Consider the following 21,874-nt stretch of genomic DNA (forward strand, 5'->3'; position numbering starts at 1 on the left):
ACAGACAAGGAAACAAGAAATGTTGGTCCCATATTTATTTAACATTCCCTCTTGTGTGGAAACATAACATGTGTCGAGTCTTTTACTTCAATTAGTGGAAATTTTGAAGGATTTGCATTTCTATGCTATAATGACGTAATTCAAACAAAAGTTGATACTATTCTGCCACACATATTTCGTGCACTTGCACTAGAGTTTTTGTTATAGTTGCATCAACTTCTATTCTTACTTTAACAAAATTATATTTATTATAGTAAAAAATATTATCATACTGGCTATTATTTTACATTTTTTGATTCTTTATATAATACAATAATAAACAGATATATTCACAAAAGCTTTATAATAATCATTATGAAGAATCATATTAGTATTAAGAACCATGTAAGCTACATTCTCTGATACTCGTATCACACTAAACCTAGCGTAGTTAGACTAGGTAGTCACATAATGGTACCACAGTGACCTGGTCACTTGGGTTTGGCTATTACTAGCCAACCAGGCAACCGCACCTACATAACACATTCTAATAATCTTAATCGTATAATAGAAGCCGCTTAGTTAAAACCAACTTGGTTGGATCAGTGGTTAGAAGACAAATGTTGTGGGTTCGATCCTTATGCCCAGCAAGGTAAAAGTGTCTACATCTCAACCTCCTCCATATACCACGGAAGACGTTCTTGAAAGTTAATTCACTTTTACTTTACTTTTTAGTTAAATAATTGGAGGTATTATTTAACGTGTCTCATATAGACAAAATATATTAACAATTTGATCATAGTAGTTAGTATTATTAGTATTTTGATCAATTGAGTTTTAATCCAACAACAATAATACTTTAGTTTGATTTAATTAATCATATTTAATTAAAAAAATATGTTATTTTTTAAAAATAAATTGCAATTATTTTTTTTATTATTATATTTTTATATTTACATATCGAGGAAGATACATATGAAGCCAGCCAGCCAGCTGCATCTAGCATTCTAGCTTTTTATATCCTTCCTCCAATCGCGCTCTTCTATTATTCTTTCTCAAAATTAAAAAAAAAAAAACAAAAAAACAAAAATAAAAATCAGTTAATCGGCAGGTAGGAACTATCTATCATCCCGATCCGTTATCTCAGGCGCCAATTTTTCTCTTTTTTTTTTCCGGTACGTTTTTTCCTTCATTGTTTGTGGCATTATCATATATTTTTGTAAAGTATTTAACTATTTATATATATGTAGATATAGATATAAATTTGTCATTATATTCATCTGATTTTGAAAGTAGGTATTAGATCTCTCATATTTATGTTTACATTGTTTTGATTAGGCCGATTAATGTGATTAATTATTATCATTATTGTTGATTTATGGATGCGAATTTAATACGCGTTATATACGTAATGAACTTTTTTTTTTTTTGATGTTACAAATATATTTTTTTAATATATTACGAATGTATGCAACATACTTTAGTAACTTTAATAAAAAAAAAGTTGATAACATAGGATGATTTAAATCTTATCTTTTTTAGTTTTCGAGATGAGATGTAGACAGTCTTAACTGTGCCCTAAGGGGCAAGGGTGTAGTGCCAATTTTTGGCTTTTTGGCAAGTTTTTGGCCTATAGGAGAATGCCATGTGTACTTGCTGATTTTTTGCCAAAACTTGTCAATTCCTTGCCAAAAACCATGGTGTAATGCCAAAACTAGCCAATTCTTGCCGAAACTAGCCGATGGGAAAAGACAAAAAAAAAAAAAAGGGTCCCAATGTTCACAACAAACGCTCCCAACGCTCACTAGCATTGGCCAAAACTAGCCGATACTAGCCGATGCATGTGCTATAGGCTTGCCAAAGAGCCGATGTTAGCCGATCCTTTTTGCCGATAAAACTTGCCGACTACACCCTTGCCCCTAAGGTAGAGGGATTCTTTGGCATTTTCGATATTTAAGACAATGATCTTAGTATTTGATAGTTAGAACAATATCAATTTTAATGAAAGTTCGTTACTTTTTGGTGCAATAAACCATATATGATAAGAAAAGTAATGAATTTGGGACTTATGAATTAGACAAAGGAGAATAATTTATAATTGAAGGAAACCAAAGTAGAAACCAAAGTTTAGGTCTGTTTGGATCAAGGTTGGAGAACTCTCAACTCGGACTCGTCTTGATTGGGTCCGAGGTAGGAGTACTCTCCGGCTCAGGGAGTACCTGGATTGGAATTTTTTCTCTGTAAAAATATAATATATGTATGAAAATAAAATTAATCTAAAATATTTTGCAAAATAGCTGAAATCTCTACAAATAAGTGGGTCATAGTTTGATAAGAAATGTAAAACTGGAAGCATGGTGATAGTTTATTAAGAATTGTAAATTAGGAAACATGGTGATGGTGGTAGTTTGTGTAATATCTAAGAGATCAAGCAGCAGATTCAACAATCTTGACCAATTTTTATGGATTTTGACCCCTTTTTTCTGATGTTGACTGATTTTCTACTCGGATTTTGCCCAACTTGAATCGGCCGACCTTCAAGGTAAAATTACTCGACTAGGAATCTGCTAAGTTGGCCGACTTTTACAACACTCGTTTGGATTATTTCCCCAAATATTTGGCCGATTTTACATTGGCATCTCATGTAGTGCATTGCATTCTTTAGTTATTACACCGGAAGAAATCAGTTGTGTACTTTGCCAAAGTCAAATGAGTGGTTTTCAAGTTCAAAAATGCGACCATGGACTTTAATATTCTCAATGTCTGGTTGTTTCGGACCTAAATTATTAAAAAAAAAATTAAAACACTAGAAACTGATCATTTCTTTCAATAGGAAGGCTTCCATCAAAGTAGATCTTGTCTACTTTAGTGATTTCGCAATTATAAACTAAAGTTTTTGCATTAAACATGTATTTAAGTATTTTCCAGATTTTGTAGATCGTGTCTTCCATGTTTCTCCACCTTAAACGTGAACAATGCCTCAAAAACGAGCCTAAAACTCTAGTATGGCATAGAGTATACCTAACTGTTATAGGTTCTTTTACTATATTTTGTTGCACTTTTTGTCATTTCCCTTTCATAGATCTACTTTCTAGCCATAAAATCCATCTACTTTCTGAAATTTATATAACTGCTTTGTTTTAAGTTCAATGATGACTTGTCTAGTTGCATTCTTGGTGCCCTTTACTTAATTGCAACTTGTTATATTCTTTTGGTCCCTTTGAATCATTGAATATCTTATTCTTGTTTGGATATTCGCACCAAGTTACAAGCCAAATTTATATATTTTTTAGAGATGGCAACATGGGCGGGTCAAGTGGGTTGGGTAAGGGGTCAAGATGAGAAAGTTATACGAGTTGAAGTTTGGATCTGGTTGACCTGATATATACATGCTGTCCAAAATATATAAATCTTATATAACTAGTTAATGGTTGGTTCTGATTCCAAAAGTGATATTTTTTCAGCAATAATCTAGCTTTCTTAACTAAAATGATTTAGAAGGTTTTATACGGTAAAAGTACACTTGGGGAACTATTAACCTGCTCAACCCATTTGGCCCATTTTCATCTAAGCTATTTTTAAAAAAAAAACTTTTGAACCGTTAAAGATAAACTATAACCAAAAATATGTTTCTCTTATTGGTGTTATATGTTGTCCATTTGAAAATCTAACTGAATCTTGCCTCATCTTGTCAACTTGATCAAACTAGGGCATTGGTTTCTGGTGTTGTTGCTATCAAATTCTCAGTTGCACAACTATGGTTATAGACGGTGTAATAAATTCACCCCACAGAAGGCCACAAACAGCATTTTCTTCGCCTTCATTTAGAAAGCTCTCAAAAAGCGACGAGTTGGGCAACTTTTCAACAGTTGTTAGGCGTCATCAATTTCTACTTACAGCCCTTGCACTCCTTGCTTTCTTATGCACCGTTTATCTTTACTTTGCCGTAACCCTAGGGGAAGATGACTCATGTTCTGGCTTGACTGGAACTCAAAAGGCACTGTGTCATGCACAACATGTAAAACAAACAGTTTCCAAAGGAAAGCTGAAAATTCTATAGTGGTCCACATGTTTATTTAGGGTTCTTTACAGGACTCACCTAAAATACAAAGAAATTATTGACCCGAAATAGGGATTGCAGTATAAATTGTGTCATTAGTAAAACTAGCATTGCCTTGTAATTTTCTTTCTTTGTGTTTATTTTTTCCAACCTTGTATGAATGTTGTGATACTATTGAGAGTATAGTTTTGGTTAATATATACTAATTCTTTATTACATCTACTGAAGGACAAGACTACGTCGATATGGTGTTTCTTTAAGGCTGCAAATGATGAATATCCTTTAAAGTTGTATTCAACTTTATAGGTAAGTTGAGCATATTTTGACTTTTAGATTAAAATCAAAGGTCAAGATTCAAATATGACTTTTGAATCTTGATCTTTGATTTTAATCCAAAGGTTAAGATGCAAACTTTACCAATAAAGTTGGGTTTTAACTTTAGAGGATCTCAATCCGCAAATGATATTGTATTATTGTTACGGTAGTGATCGAGTTTGTCCTTGCTTTGTTTAAAACAAATAATAATGCCCGTTTTATTAACAGAGGATACATTGCATCTTCTTCCTTTTGTTGTGAGAAAGAGAAGCCCACTTCGATAAAATTATTAACCATTAATCACCATTTGTGCACGTTTATATCGATTCTTGATTATATACTTAACATACTTTTTAGTTTTAAATGACAAATTAACCTAATAAACAGATATAAGCATATGCATTTAAACAAGCACTGAATGTTGATAAGGTCATCTATAAGCACCAAGTGCCTTTAAAGTATCTTACAACTTGCCATGGTATCATTTTTCCACATATATTTACCATTTTAATCACTAATTGGCTAATTATTTCGACCTTTTCTTGGGTAGGCAAGTTTTTACTAATGCGAATACTGATATTGATAGCCTCAAGTTGCCAATTGTTCTGATTCTTGGTATTATAACTTGCCAAATTTTACAAGTTTTGTGTCTAATCAATGATTTTAGCTTAGTAAAAGTGAGTTTTAACAAGTCGATGGAATCATGTTCCTGAGGCGTTGATTATTGTTGAGTCTGTTGACCTGCTCGAATCATTCACTATTCTGGTCAATGGGTTAGGTTTTGCTCACCCGGTGTATGGTACAAAGTTTTTAAAAAGCTTCCAAACGAGCTACAAAGTTATTACACAGCCACACAAACAATTCATTGAATTGGACTCAGTTTGTTTGGCTTGAGTCACCCTTCTTAGCTATGTCCTTAGGACCGAGAAAATGCCGTTTAGCTAGCCAAATGGGCTAACCCTGTTCCCATAAACACATCATATCACAATGTCCTTTGAGAATATATCCCTTTTACCCAATACTCCAATGGCCACAAAAGATCTTCAAAAATTCCTCAACAAATGGTTTCAACCTCATGAAAGCTCTAAAAGTGGCTACAATTTGACATCAAAAAATATTGGGTCAACTTCTTATGTTCCGGTTTTGTTGCTATCATTCTCCACCAACTATTATAGTGTGGATCTACTCATCATATATATATATCCACCACCATCAACAAAACTATAGTAAGAACCATGCCCAAATCAACTATTTATACTAAACAGGACTTTAACATAGACACCCACAAACCACAGTGTGGCATTTTAACTACTTTCCACTATATCGAATGTAGGCATAAACACGAAACACATGCACCTTTCCAAAATGTCCTTCCGTAGAAATATCTTCTTTTTCGTGTTCTTTGTTCTTGAAAATTTAGTTGTGGTCTTGGGAGACCAAATGAGTCATCAACATTCCCTTCAAACGGATAAAGATTCGCTGCTGGAATTCAAGAAGGCTATAAAGATTGACCCGAAGTCAATGCTTTCAAATTGGAATGAGACTACTGAAGTTTGCAATTTCAATGGAATCCATTGCCAGAATGGAGATCGTGTCAGAAGAATAAACCTCGCTGGAGGGGGACTCGTTGGCCTGTTGTCACCTTTTATCACAAACCTTACAGGCCTTAGAACGATAAATCTTTCGAATAATGGGCTATATGGGAACATTCCTTATGGCATCTCATCCTTAAGGCATCTTAGGAATCTTCTTCTAGACTTCAATAATGTAGATGGTTTGATTCCAAAATCTTTGTCTTCTTTATCAAATCTCACTCTTCTTGATTTGGGTAGCAATGAATTACACGGTCAGATTCCACCTTCTTTATTCTCAAACTGTACTTTGTTTTCAAACTTAGACCTTTCTTTCAATCTTCTTATCGGGCATATTCCACCAGAGATAGGGAACTGTCCGAACCTTTGGAATCTGAATTTGTATAACAATCAGTTCACTGGTGAAATACCATTTTCTTTGTCAAATGCTTCAAGTATGTACAATCTTGATGTCGAGTACAACAATCTTTCTGGCGAAATTCCATCTATGCTAATCTCCAAGCTCACAAAACTTCTGTTTCTTCATTTGTCATATAACAATATGGTCAGCCATGATCAAAACAACAATCTTGACATCTTTTTTACTGCACTTTCAAACTGTAGTATGCTAAATGAGCTTGAGTTAGGAGGTATGGGCCTAGGAGGAACCCTTCCTAATTCCATCGGGAAACTAAGTACCGATTTAAGTTACATATTGCTACATGAAAACAGAATCTATGGTTCAGTTCCACCAGTCATTGCTAACCTTTCACGCTTAATTTATCTGAACTTGACTTCCAATTATTTCAACGGAACAATCTCTCCAGAAATCAGTCGATTGTCAAGGCTAGATACTCTTTGGTTATCCCACAATCTTTTGACAGGAGAGATCCCGGAAGAGTTTGGGCAACTTCTTCATTTGGGTGAGCTTGAATTGTCACATAACAAATTCACAGGCAAAATCCCGGAAAGCTTAGGGAATTTGGTTGGTCTAAGTTCACTCTCTCTTAATAATAACCAGCTTTCCGGAAAAATACCTTCTAGTTTAGGAAAATGTATAGGTCTATCCAATGTAGATATGTCCTACAACAGATTATCTGGAGACATACCTCCCGAATTATTATCAGCCATGAGACGAAACGCAATATTTTTGAAACTTTCTCATAATCACCTAGAAGGACCACTACCCCGTGAACTTAGCCAGCTAGAAACAATCAAAGAGATAAATCTTTCATTCAATAACCTCACCGGAACCATATTTCCTAGAGTTTCTAACTACATGGCTTTAGAGATTCTAGATATGTCGAGCAATTCTTTTCAAGGTGAGCTGCCAGACTACTTGAGCAAGCTTACAAGTCTTGAAGCGTTTGACGCATCTAACAACAGTCTATCAGGAAAGATACCAGTAGGTTTAAGCAATGTACATACCCTCAAATTCTTGAATCTTTCTTTCAATGACTTCCAAGGTACCGTTCCCATTGGTGGCATTTTCAATTCAGTTACAAGTCTTTCCTTTTTAGGAAACCGACGTCTCTGTGGCCACATATCAAACCTCCAAACTTGTTCTCACAAGAAGAAGTACTTCAAGTCGTCAACTTTTTTAGTCTTTTTCTATGTTGGTGTAGTAATATTGATCCTGATCACAACAATCAGTTGTTTGATCGGTTGGAAGTACTTGAAACGATTCATGAGGTCTAACACTCAACCAGAGATAATGAAAACTCCACCAGAACCCACACATAAATTTCCACGAATCACATATAAGGAGCTTGCAGTGGCTACAAATGTATTTGATGATCAGAGACTACTCGGGTCAGGAGGTTTTGGACGAGTTTATAAAGGATCATTACCCGATGGAACACAGATAGCAGTAAAAGTACTTCAGTTACAAACACGAAATTCCACAAAAACTTTCAACAGAGAATGTCAAGTCCTCAAACGAATTCGTCACAGGTATTATAGACTTAGGTGCCCTCTAAAGTATATTTAAAAGATTCAAATGCCTTAATATTATCTACATTATCCCAAAGTAGTATAATCCAGAATGCTAATACATTCTACATTTTCTTATAACAGGAATTTGATAAGAATCATAACAGCGTGTAGTTTACCTGATTTTAAAGCTCTTGTTCTTCCATTTATGGCGAATGGAAGTTTAGACGGTCATTTATATCCAAATTCAGGACCAGGGTTGGGATCAGGTTCGACAGATTTAAATCTTATTCAAAGAGTGAATATATGTAGTGATATTGCTGAAGGAATGGCCTATCTTCATCATCATTCTCCAGTGAAGGTGATACATTGTGATCTAAAACCGAGCAATGTTCTTTTAAATGATGATATGACAGCTTTGGTTTCTGATTTTGGGATTGCAAGATTGGTTATGACCATTGGAGGTGAGACTGAAAACTTAGGAAATTCTACTGCAAATATGCTTTGTGGTTCCATTGGCTACATTGCACCAGGTATAAATTGTTAGTTTTGTACTAAACTACTGTATATTTTTACAAGTAACAACTTGCAATCTTGCATCATAGTCTTTTATAACACAGGACAAGTGCATAAAAACGTATTAAACGCATCCCATCAACTGTCACGTTGCAATTAAGTTATCTTGTAATCAACCACAAGTTTTTTCTAGTGACGTTATATAAGTTGTTGCATCATTACAATGGGTGTCACATTAGCAAAACATAAAACTTTATGATAATAGTAAAACAAAACAAATTTAGTACATAACCATGTACTTTTGATTGTCCTTTTCACAAATTTTACTTGGCTCTAACTTTTATTTCTAAAATAGCAACCTAATTCTATTCAGTTCAGCTTGACTCGACTGGTTACATCTCATGTTTTTTAAATAATTGGTCACAATATGCACAAATACATAAAATGATCACAAAAGGCTCACATGTAACCATTTCTTTTTGTATAGAATATGGGTATGGATCAAGCATATCAACAAAAGGAGACGTTTATAGTTTTGGCATCTTAGTTCTTGAAATGGTGACTAGAAAAAGACCAACGGACGATATGTTCTCAGAAGGGCTTAGCCTTCACAAATGGGTCAAAAGCAACTATTATCGACACATGGAACATGTGGTTGACTCTTCATTGGTGCGAACGACTAGAGACCAATCGGTTGATGTGATGAAAATGTGGGAAGTAGCTATTGGGGAGTTGTTAGAATTGGGCAATTTGTGCACACAAGATTCACCATCCACTAGACCAACAATGCTTGATGCTGCGGATGATTTGGATCGACTCAAAAGGTACCTTAGTGGTGATACGACTGCAACATTTGCTTCGTCGCTAGGGATATCATCTTCGTCTCTTGGTATACCGTCGTCGCCATAAGTGATGATTTTAGAAACACTATCTTTTCATTGAGTTGATTGCAAAATCAGTGGTGTTAGGTGTTAACATTTTTTGCACAAGTAACTAGTAACTACATACTCCCTATATACATTTGGCTAAACGAAGCCCTAAGAGCTTTCGTTAAGGTGTATTAATTAGTTATACATTTACCATAAAATTCAGGGATGAGTTTTTAATATGGAAATGTACAACTTATACTTATGCACGTTAAGTGAAGCCCTAGGGGTTTTATTTAGCATTTTTTGTAAAGCTACAACTCGAAAGCCGCCCTTTGAAAATTGTTAAACTAGGTGTTTTTTTTTCTTTTCTAATTTTTTTTTTTCAAACGATGTCTAAAAATGATAATTATAATGAGCTTGATGTGAACCCCAAAAGTTTAATTATTGTCGGCAATTGCTACACTTGCTAAATACTGTCTCATAATCATAATTAAAAAATTAAAGTTAATTTCACTTGATGACTTTGTGAGTTTGTGGTTGCAAAGAAACCAAGGGGTATTTAGTAGGAAAACAATCCTTGTTTTCAAATTTTTTTTTTTTTTTTAAAAATGAAAGTAAAAACGCAATTAAATTATAGTTTTTCATAAAACTTTAAAAGTCTTTTTTTATCTTTAAAAAAACATTGTACCGAATGAAAGAAATCGAAAGCAATGAACGAAATAATCCAATCGTGATTGAGATCTTCAAAGATGATTCAATAAATGAAAATATCTCCAAAATGGTCTTAAAAACGGCTGGAAAAAAGAGGTAATTTGTATTGAATTGTTGTATCAATTAGAGTGAGAAATCAACCCTATTTATACATGAAATATGAAAACCAATTATGGAATAGTAATTAATTCTTGGTTGTTGACCTTTGACTATTGATCTTTGATTATTGACTTTTGACTTGAGTTCAATCTTTATCCACGCGTCTCAAAAAACATCTGTAAGTACTTCTTTCACCTCAAAATTGTCGTTTCTTCCAGAATTATACTCATAGTAACCTGAAACACTAACAAATACCATAAACGTACCAAATGTATACGAAAACGACTCAAAATCCATTTAAAAACAACTAAATACATTGTGGAAATGTGTATAAAATAAGACATATCAAATCCCCACCCACCCCCCCACCCACACACACACTTAAGTTTTGCTTGTCCTCGAGCAATTCCAAGCTTAAAAACACAAATTACCTTGGTACTCACATGGAAACAACATTTCAGTAATAAAAAAAAAAGTTCAACCATTAATGAAAATGAAAAGAGATAGTTAGGCAGTTTTATTCTTAAATGAAAACTGGAATGTTTGAAAATAATTGATTAATACACAAGCCTTAAAAACACGACTAAGCACAGAAGAATCGAATCAATGATATTTCATCTATCCTACTCCAACTAACTTACTATTGGGGTTGAATATTTGGATGATCACTCAAAGTCTAGTCGTGATGCATAATCTTTTACCATAGGCTTGTACTAGAATCGTTCCTTCACCGCCATGACGCAAGCACCATAACGTCTACCATAAGAGGTCTTAGAGGGTTGTAATGAATTCTGTGTTGAACAGGGTATTTAAAAGGGTATGGAAATTTGGGGTAACAAATGGTGTTAAAAGGAAATAACACAACATTAAACAAAGTTTATACATAATGGTCTAATCCCTAAATCCAATGTCATTACTTGCCAACAGTCCAAAACCCGAGAAGCTTTCCTGACAATACCCCAAATAGAACGATCAATTAATGAGTAAGTAATCAACCTAAGGTGTCACACGAATTTGTTCTTCGTGTAGGATTATTCAGGAGCAACAATTCGACTTTCAATCTTCGGTTCGTTACTTAATTCATAACTAGGGTGTGTATTTATAGTTGTACTTGTTCAATTCGTGTGGGCTTGGACCTAATTACGAAGTCCATAAGCCTAATTCACCAAAACCCTTTTGAGCTCGTGCTAACGTCAGCACGAGGGCAACTCAAAGTGTTGATGACGTTAGCACGAGGAGCGTCCCTTTTGGTCCTTTGTCTTACTTGTACATAACGTCCAGCCATTGTTTAAGTGTTTTACGACACTTATAACCTTGGCTCTACATTCTTGTACCTCCAAAACAAGAATATAACTCACAAACATAACAATAAACATAAACAGATGTCACATTGAAGTTCAAACGTAATCATTAAACACAAACGTAAGTCCTAACGACTTATTATTCAACAATTACATAGATATTCCTAAGAACAAAAAAGTTAATCAAATCTAGGTTGCTACTATCACACAAATCTGCATCTACAATTGGGTTTGTATCAATGCATCCTGCCCGGAGAATCGGCCTGTCCTCAAGTCGAGCAACATAAAACGAGGCCCCTAGTCTTGTTGTGTGCATCTGGAATGGTTCAATACTTAGGTGGCTAAATGTTGCAACTGGTTGACAATCTGGTGGAAGTCCGTGTAGCTTATACTCCTTACCATTCATAGTGTGTTAAGTGTTGCTAACCATTGAATACCAAGTACCACATCTGCTCCCAGAGCAAAGAAAATTCATAGAAGTTTTGTTTTACCGGTAGGTCCGCCACCTGTAGTACAACATCTTTGCAAATCAGGAGGTTGCATCTGAGGACATCACCATTCCCAATTTGGACACCGAAAGGAGCAGTAAAGTGGGTGATGAGCTTCAGATCACTAACCAACTTATCAGATATGAAGTGTGTGGACCCGCTATCAATCAAACCTAGAACTTCTGCCTTGTCTAAAATGCGACGAAGTTTCATAGTTGTTGGAGAAGACTGGTCAAATAGTGCATGGAGGTTGATCTTGGCTAGTTTGCCAGTAAATTCGTGTTCATTTTCCGCAGCTTCTCCCCCTTAAGTGATCTCAAGAAGTTTGAATGTTCCTGTTTTGCAACGATGTCCGGGGCCATATTTATCCCCACATCGGAAACATTCCCCTCGTATGTACCGGCCATGTTTCCACATCATAAAGACGGGCTTCAGTTCATTTCTGGCCTGCAACACTTGTTGTGAAGGTACCTGTTCTGTTTTGGCGGCAGAAGGATGACTTTTCCCAAATTTTGTTGAACAACCTTGGATTCAAACTCGATGGCGATACTCATAGCCTTGTACACAGTTCTCAGTTTGTGGATTCTAACATCAGCTTTGAGATCATCTTTAAGACCATTGAGGAATACCCCCAATAGGCAGTGTTCGGGCCAGTTAGTAACCCAGGAGGACCGCTTGGCAAACTCTTGCCGGTACTCTTGTATTGTACCTGTTTATCGGATGCTACACAAATGTTCGTCGGGGTTTTGGAACTCGGCAGGACCAAAGTTCTTTTGGAGAGTACGAACTAACTCTTCCCAATACTCAATATTCTCGTTAGTAGAGAGCCATGAGTAGAGATCCATAGCATCACCCTCTTGATGCATAGCTGCAACATCCACATGTTCCTCATCCGGTACATTGTAATATCGGAAATATTTTTCTGCTTTGAGAATCCAACCGCGTGGGTCTGTAGTAACGGTGGTTACCACCAGATGAACCCTCATCTTCAAATCAATTAAAATTGCTTGATTTCTCTTTTTGTTTGGCTTGTTGCGTTTTGATTGTTGTACTTCTTGTTGTAGTGAGTCCATAGACGATGCCATGGCTGCCAATTGAGCAGCCACGGGGTCTGGGTTGTTTGGATTGGTACTGTTTGGATTTGGGTTATTACGGGTAGAAGGTGTCATTGTTGCTCAACAATTAATGATGGGTTGATATGAGATAACTTGTGTGGATTTGAAATGGTGAGGATTGAAGGTTTTCCGACAATGGAACGAATTAATAGTTACTGAGTATTAGATTCAAACAAAAGATTCAATTACTGGAAATAAAGTCCCAATTCAAGAAGGAAAGATTTCCAATTACAAGGTAATTAAACCCTAACTTAAGATATAAACCATTGTGACTCCAAAACAGAAAATAAACCTAATATTAATACTAATCCTAATAAGCAATTAACTAACCGTTATTAAACCCAACTCCTCCACCACTTGTCTGTGGATGACTCCCCATCACTTCTCTTTTCCCTCCATTTTGTTCCCTCCTTGATTTCCCTCGTTCAGCTTCAAATGGGCCTTATTATGGGTCTAATCCAAACCAGCCATCTTCAATTGGCCCTATCTTCGATTGCGCCAGTTCTGACTTAGTGTGACTTAGTTCAACTATTGGATTTGTATCACACTATTAATTTCTTTTCACTAACTGCTTGGTGCTTATAGCCTTATAGGAAAATAACATGTAGAGTCATTTTGTCTAGTAGTTTCTTAAATAGTTAGAATTTGCTAGAGTATGATTATTACAATCTCAAACAATATGAGATCCAAAAGCTATTTTGTAATGCCCGTTTTATAAACTGTTGATTAATATGATGATCGCTTAGTATATATATATATATATATATATAACAATCAACAAAACACATTGAGACACCCCCTTAAACCAGTATTTAACTTAGGCATTAGCCCATAATATATTTTATGAAGAGCCATTCCTTGGGAAAGGATAATTAAAGTTGTACTGAAGCTTCGAGTCACTACAACCTGGTGGTTGTTGATGTCTTGTGAATTATATGAACTAGTTGTGAAGCCACCAAGTATCTTAGTCGGGCATTTATATGTTTAATTCTAATATTGTAATATGTATGATCCTGTTTAGCTAAAGAACCTCCTTGAATGTGGAAATACGTTCAGCTAAAGAACCTCCTTCAATCATTTTAAGATTGAACAACAGTTGCTTTTAATGCAACTTGTTCGGTAAGCTCTTAGTCATCAACAATTGCTCCAATTTTAGCCATAAAGAAGCCGTTAAAGTTTCTTTCAAAACATCTTGCAAAACATCCTTTGACAGGTGCAAATGAATTTGGGATAGAGCTTTTAGATATTTCATCTTTTTTTCTTTTTCGGTCCATGATGTGGGCATCTTTGCAGAACCCACAAGTGCCTTGTGTAAATCTATCTGAATGGTGTTTCGATCTAACAATAGAATATCGAATTTCATTGTAGACATGATTTTCCACTCGTTAAACTATATCCAGTAACTAATATCAAAACCCGGATGCTCTGATGCCAATTGTAGTAAACGTGTGTGTGATAACACACCCAAGAATCCGAGAAAAGCTTATAGTAATATTAGTTTGACGCGGAATGAAATTAATATATCAAATGTAATCAAGCACCAAATAGAAATAAAGTAATAGAGACACAAGGATTTACGTGGAAAACCCAAAACGGGAAAAAACCATGGGTGACAGAAGCCGAGAAACAATCCACTATAATTTTGCAGTGTTTACAGAGTTTGGAGGAAAGGAAAAATAGATAGAGAATTTTGTATCTATAATATATATTATGTTTGATGGTGTTTTGTGTTCGTGCTATGTGATATATATTCTTTACATGCATGTATTATTATATAGCGCGTAGTGTTTGTCAAAGTCTCCTGACTACACCATAGGCTAGCTTGTAAACTTTGAAAACACATTTTCCATGTTTCTCTTTTCCTCTACTCCTTTTGACAAATACAAGAGGCTCCACGTCTAATTCATATAATGAATATATGAATTGTGAAAATCACATATTGACATATTTGAAGCATGCATATAGTGGTTAGCCAACCAATATGGACTTCAAATTTGAAAGGTAAACATATTTCCACAGTTGCTATCATTCTCCACCAACTATTATAGTGTAGATCTACTCATCATACATATATGCACCACCATCAACAAAACTATAGTAAGAATCATGCCCAAATCAACTATTTATACTAAACGGGACTTTAACATAGACACCCACAAACCACAGTGTGGCAATTCAAGTACTTTCCACTATATCGAATGTAGGCATAAACACAAAATATTTGCACCTTTTCAAAATGTCCTTCCGTAAAAATATCTTCTTTTTCATGTTCTTTGTTCTTGAAAATCTAGTTGTGGTCCTGGGAGACCAAATGAGTCATCAACATTCCCTTCAGACGGATAAAGATACACTGCTGGAATTCAAGAAGGCTATAAAGATTGACCCGAAGTCAATGCTTTCAAATTGGAATGAGACTACTGAAGTCTGCAGTTTTAATGGAATCCATTGACATAATGGAGACCGTGTCAGAAGAATAGACCTCGCTGGAGGGGGACTCGTTGGCCTGTTGTCACCTTTTATCACAAATCTTACAGGCCTTAGAACGATAAATCTTTCGGATAATGGGCTATATGGGAACATTCCTTATGGCATCTCATCCTTAAGGCATCTTAGAGTTCTTCTTCTTGACGTCAATTATATAAACGGTGTGATTCCAGAATCTTTATCTTCTTTATCAAATCTCACCGTTCTTGATCTTGGTAGCAACAAATTACACGGTCATATGCCACCTTCGTTATTCTCAAACTGCACTTTGTTTTCAAACTTAGACCTTTCGTTCAATCTTCTTATCGGACATATTCCACCAGAAATAGGCAACTGTCCAAAACTATGGAATCTAAATTTGTATAACAATCGGTTCACTGGTAAAATACCATTTTCTTTGTCAAATGCTTCATATATGTACAATCTTGATGTCGAGTTCAACAATCTTTCGGGCGAAATTCCATCTATGCTAGTCTCTAAGCTCACAGAACTTCTGTTTCTTCATTTATCGTATAACAATATGGTCAGCCATGACAGAAACAATAATCTTGACATCTTTTTTACTGCCCTTTCAAACTGTAGTATGCTAAATGAGCTTGAGTTAGGAGGTATGGGCCTAGGAGGAACCCTTCCTGATTCGATTGGGAGACTAAGTACCGATTTACGTTACATTTTGCTACACGAAAACAGAATCTATGGTTCAGTTCCACCAGTCATTGCTAACCTTTCACGCTTAATTTATCTGAACTTGAATTCCAATTATCTCAACGGAACAATTTCACCAGAAATCAGTCGATTGTCAAGACTAGATAGACTTTGGTTATCTCACAATCTTTTGATAGGAGAGATCCCGGAAGAGTTTGGGCAACTTCTTCATTTGGGTGAGCTTGAATTGTCACATAACAACTTCACAGGCAAAATCCCGGAAAGCTTAGGGAATTTGGTTGGTCTAAGTTCACTCTCCCTTAATAATAACCAGCTTTCCGGAAAAATACCTTCTAGTTTAGGAAAATGTATAGGTCTATCCAATGTAGATATGTCACACAACAGATTATCTGGAGACATACCTCCCGAATTATTATCAGCCATGAGACGAAATGCAATATTCTTGAAACTTTCTCATAATCACCTACAAGGACCACTACCCCGTGAACTTAGCCAGCTAGAAACAATCAGGGAGATGAATTTTTCACACAATAACCTCACCGGAACCATATTTCCTAGAGTTTCTAACTACATGGCTTTAGAGATTCTAGATATGTCGAGCAATTCTTTTCAAGGTGAGCTGCCAGACTACTTGAGCAAGCTTACAAGCCTTGAAGCGTTTGACGCATCTAACAACAGTCTATCAGGAAAGATACCAGTAGGTTTAAGCAATGTACATACCCTCAAATTCTTGAATCTTTCTTTCAATGACTTTCAAGGTACCGTTCCCATTGGTGGCATTTTCAATTCAGTTACAAGTCTTTCCTTTTTAGGAAACCGACGTCTCTGTGGCCACATGTCAAACCTCCAAACTTGCTCTCACAAGAAGAAGTACTTCAATTCGCCAACTTTTTTAGTCTTTTTCTATGTTGGTGTGGTAATATTGATCCTGCTCGCAGCAATCGGTTGTTTGATCGGATGGAAGTACTTGAAACGATTCATGAGCTCTAACACCCAACCAGAGATAATGAGAACTCCACCAGAACCCACACATAGTTTTCCACGAATTACATATAAGGAGCTCGTATTGGCTACAAATGGATTTGATAATCAGAGACTACTCAGGTCAGGAGGTTTTGGACGAGTTTACAAAGGATCATTACCTGATGGAACACAGATTGCAGTAAAAGTACTTCAATTGCAAACACGAAACTCCACAAAAACTTTCAACAGAGAATGTCAAGTCCTCAAACGAATTCGTCACAGGTATTTTAGACTTGGGTGCCCTCTAAAGTAGTTTTAATATATTAAAAGACCTTAATATTAACTACATTTTCCCAAAGTATTATAATCAAGAATCCTTAGTTTAAAAATAAGGAAGTTTGGACCCTTAAATAAAACTCAACTTTTAATTAGAAAATCAAAATGCTGATGCCATATATTTTTTTTTTAACTTTTTTAAATTTAATTTAATATAATAAATTTAAATATTGTAATTAATTATGGAAAGTAATTTCCTACATTTTATAATTATGGAAAGTAAATAATTTAATGATATAATTATAAAAAGTAATCCTAAACTTTATATTATTTCTGAAAGTCACTTTTTGTTTATTTTTTTCTATCAAATTATGACTTTATATATGTTTTATAATATAACGTAATAAATATATTAATTATATTTATAAGTATCTAATTTTACATCGTTAATATCTTATGATATTTAAATAAACGATATTTTTGATCTGTACATAATGTTTAGAATAATCAAAAAATAAAACAACTTATAAAAATGATTTTCAACATATTTTATTTAATACTTTTTAGTTAATAAAATGATACAAATGTAATATGAAGATTAAGTGTGTGGATAATTGATCACCAAATTTTTTATTTTTTATTTTTAATCTATATCATGCAATTATTTTTTTACATGTACTTTAACTCATTTAATTATATGTAAACAAATATAGTATTATTATTATTTTAATATTTTTTATTTATAATTTGTCAATGTAAGATATCATGAAACATTAGTTTTTTATTAGTTATATATATATATATGTTAGGCGCGTAATACGCGGGATATAATCTAGTGCTAACACATTAGACATTTTCTTGTAACAGGAATTTAATACGAATCATAACAACATGTAGTTTACCTGATTTTAAAGCTTTTATTCTTCCATTTATGACGAATGGAAGTTTAGACGGTCATTTATATCCAAATTCTGGACTAGGGTTAGGGCCAGCTTCGTCAGATTTAAGTCTTATTCAAAGAGTGAATATATGTAGTGATATTGCTGAAGGAATGGCCTATCTTCATCATCATTCTCCAGTGAAGGTGATACACTGTGATCTAAAGCCCAGCAATATTCTGTTAAACGATGATATGACCGCTTTGGTTTCTGATTTTGGGATTGCAAGATTGGTTATGACCATTGGAGGTGAGACTGAAAACTTAGGAAATTCTACTGCATATATGCTTTGTGGTTCCATTGGCTACATTCCACCAGGTATAAATTGTATGTTTTGTACTAAGTTGTGTAATCTAAATCTATATCTAAGTGTTAGGGTAAAATAAAACAAGTATTAAAGTAAAACAATATGTTTTTTCTTAACTGCGGGCATCATGAAAATTATCGTGTATCATATATATACTTTCATGAATCTTCGTGCATCAATTTAATAATGATCAAAGGGTCAAGATTTTGTTTTACTTTAATATTTGTTTTACAATAACCAACCTCTCTAAATCTATACTACATTATAAAACATTTACTCCTTTCATTTTTCAAACTTTAAGTACTTAAAAACCCACAAATATAGAATAAATCTCAAACACTCATTTTTCTCTCTCTCCTCAAATTTCAACCACTTATTTGTCTCCCTTCATAAAGCATTTTATTTCTCTAATTCATTAAAAATCTTTTATCTTAAAAAGCGTACATCGATAAATTATAGAAATTATATGGGTGTTTCTAAAATTTTGATGTTCTTTCATTAGATATGTCATTCGATATAATTTCGGCAAATTTTAAATCTGATGGCAGAACCCGTACGGTTAAGGCATTTGACTATCACACTCTATGACTTATCACATCACTCCACGACCTATCACCCCCACTATCTCACCGCCGCAACACGCGGATACTTTCGCTCGTCATTTTAAAGGAAATCATCCACTTTGATACGTGTAATTTATCTATACTTCCTTATAAAAATTATTACACCTCTCACTTTTAGAAATAGTTACATACGAAATTACTATATTACCCTTAATAAACATCCACTATGGAAAGAGTTTTTTTAAAATACCAAGTTTGCCCTCAATGAATTAATTTACACTCTAAACCTTTATTTTAATAATTAATTAACATTTTAAGCCCATATATTTCAAAAAATTTCACTATCACAATTATCAACCTACACCACTTGACACCGCTACTAATTATACTATCTCTGACACTACTAGACCGTCTTCCCCATCATTGTCGCCGCATTGCGCGGGTACCATGCTCGTCTTTTATAACATGGGACGAGTGCATAAAAATGTATTAAATGTTGGGGGTATATTGCAAAACGAATAGGATACAAATTTAATTTCTGAAAACAAGAACCACTTTCAGATTGAATCAGTAATGTGGTTTACTCCAAAATATTAAACAAGTTAGTCCAAATTCACAAAAATATCCAACATTAAACTCGTTGCATCATCTTTCGTGTGGCAGTTAAGTTATTTCATAATCAACTAAAAGTTTTCTCTAGTGATGTTATATAAGTTGTGTTATCATCAAGACCGGTGTCAAGTTACCAAAACATAAAACTTTATATAATAGTAAAAGAAGAAAAATTTAAGACATGGTCATGTACTTCCAATGGTCCTTTTTCACAAACAAGTTAGCTCAGCTTCACTCGACTCATTACATCTCATTTTAATTAAACCGTTGGTTACAAAAAGATTTAGGCATTTAGCCGCATGAATAAATACATAAAATGATCACCAAAGGCTCACATGTTGCCATGTTTTTGTATAGAATATGGGTATGGATCAAGCACATCAACAAAGGGAGACGTTTATAGTTTTGGCATCCTAGTCCTTGAGATAGTGACTAGAAAAAGACCAACGGACGATATGTTCTGCGAAGGGCTTAGCCTTCACAAATGGGTCAAAAGCAACTACCATCGACACATGGAACATGTGGTCGACTCTTCATTGGTGCGAACCACTAGAGACCAATCGGTTGACGTGATGAAAATGTGGGAAGTAGCTATTGGGGAGTTGTTAAAATTGGGCATTTTGTGCACACAAGATTCACCATCCATTAGACCAACAATGCTTGATGCCGCGGATGATTTGGATCGACTCAAAAGGTACCTTAGTGGTGACACAACTGCAACATTTGCTTCGTCGCTAGGGATATCATCTTCGTCTCTTGTTATATCATCGTCGCCATAAGTGATGATTTTAGAAACACCGCATGTTTTCACTGTAAAGATCGAACATGTTTTTGCTAGTAGGTTGGTACATTATAAGGCCGTTGGATTAGTGGATTATTGAGTTGAGTGCAAAATCAGTGGTGTTAACTTTTTGTGCACAAGTAACTTCATATAAAAATCATTAGAAAACTGTTAAACTATGTAGTAAAGAAAATACTTTTTTCCTAAGGACATCTCAAAAAAATTACTCGTATTAATGAACTTGACGGAAGGCCCAAAAGTTCAATTATTGTATGCAATTGTCACACTATTCAGGAACTTTTTGGGTTGATGTTTTTCATCTTAAATTTATATCCAAATAAGGCTATCATGTAAAAGAGACTTATATTTAAAAATTTGAGGCTTTTAAGTTACTAAAAAACCACTAAAACCCATTGTCAAACAGACCTTATACTCCGTAGTAATTAATTAAAGAATGAAGTCAACTTAACTAGATGGTCTTTTGTGGTTACATTGAAAACACATTGCACGTCTGATCCTTTAGTTTTCAAAGTAACCAAGGATAAACCTTTATTCGGAACTTTCTCACATTCGATATCATTAAATTTTACTGTTAAAAGGAACTGTTAAACTCATCATATACATTGCATGATACGAGTACTTTACTTCACGTGTATTGGGACGATGCTTTTAAAAGATAAAAAAATCAAAGATGATACAATATAGATAGCCGTTTGATAATGGTATCTATATCTATCTGTACTTCAATACTACTACATATCTCGTTGAAAGGTAAAAAAAAATTACGAAATGACCGTTCTGCTCTTAATAAATTAACTTAAATTGTTATTTCTAATCTTCAAAATATCTTTACTACTTAGATTTATCTTTACATCAATTATTATCACAACTCGCTGTCATCACCACTCGTCGTCATCTTCACAGGTAACTGTCACTACCACATCGTCGATCTTTCTAGCCATAATAAATAAATAAATGCATTAATTTCATTCCCATCAAACTCGTTCGCCGATAACATTGGGATTTGATACTTGAAAACATGAACCATCAAAACTAGCTAAGGGTGGTAAAGATTTAAAACTTATTCCAATCATCACTTAAAATAACATATTAAATAAAAGGGAGATAATCTATACACAATTTATTTTTAACTGTACACCACCAAATGTGCTTTAGAGTGTTGTACAGTACAATACTATATAACATGTTTGATGGTGTATGGTCAAATTCAGATGGTGCACAGATCACTTCCCTAAATAGAATCATCATATACAAACTATTAACGAGCTACACCATTAATTCTTTTTGTATCACAATTTAAAGACGGA

At 34.5% G+C, this 21,874-nt stretch overlaps 1 protein-coding gene and 2 pseudogenes across 1 annotated transcript; all 3 read left to right on the plus strand.

The window, feature by feature from the left end:
• Positions 1-978: 978 nt before the first annotated feature.
• On the plus strand, positions 979-4,257 carry LOC122607810. The gene is made up of 2 exons (XM_043780861.1): positions 979-1,154; positions 3,689-4,257. The coding sequence occupies exon 2, from the start codon at positions 3,737-3,739 to the stop codon at positions 4,037-4,039; it is 303 nt and encodes a 100-aa protein (XP_043636796.1). The 5' UTR covers positions 979-1,154; positions 3,689-3,736; the 3' UTR covers positions 4,040-4,257.
• A 1,462-nt stretch (positions 4,258-5,719) lies between these two features.
• LOC122607261 lies at positions 5,720-9,295 on the plus strand (annotated as a pseudogene).
• Positions 9,296-15,230: 5,935 nt separating this feature from the next.
• LOC122608530 lies at positions 15,231-20,659 on the plus strand (annotated as a pseudogene).
• The last annotated feature ends 1,215 nt before the right edge of the window (positions 20,660-21,874 follow it).

The sequence above is a fragment of the Erigeron canadensis genome, chromosome 7 (assembly GCF_010389155.1).
Source record: "Erigeron canadensis isolate Cc75 chromosome 7, C_canadensis_v1, whole genome shotgun sequence".
In the NCBI taxonomy this organism is placed as follows: Eukaryota; Viridiplantae; Streptophyta; class Magnoliopsida; order Asterales; family Asteraceae; genus Erigeron; species Erigeron canadensis.

Excerpts from the sequence above, each read along its gene's own strand:
- LOC122607810 (XM_043780861.1), top strand. The coding sequence starts at position 3,737 with ATGGTTATAGACGGTGTAATAAATTCACCCCACAGAAGGCCACAAACA.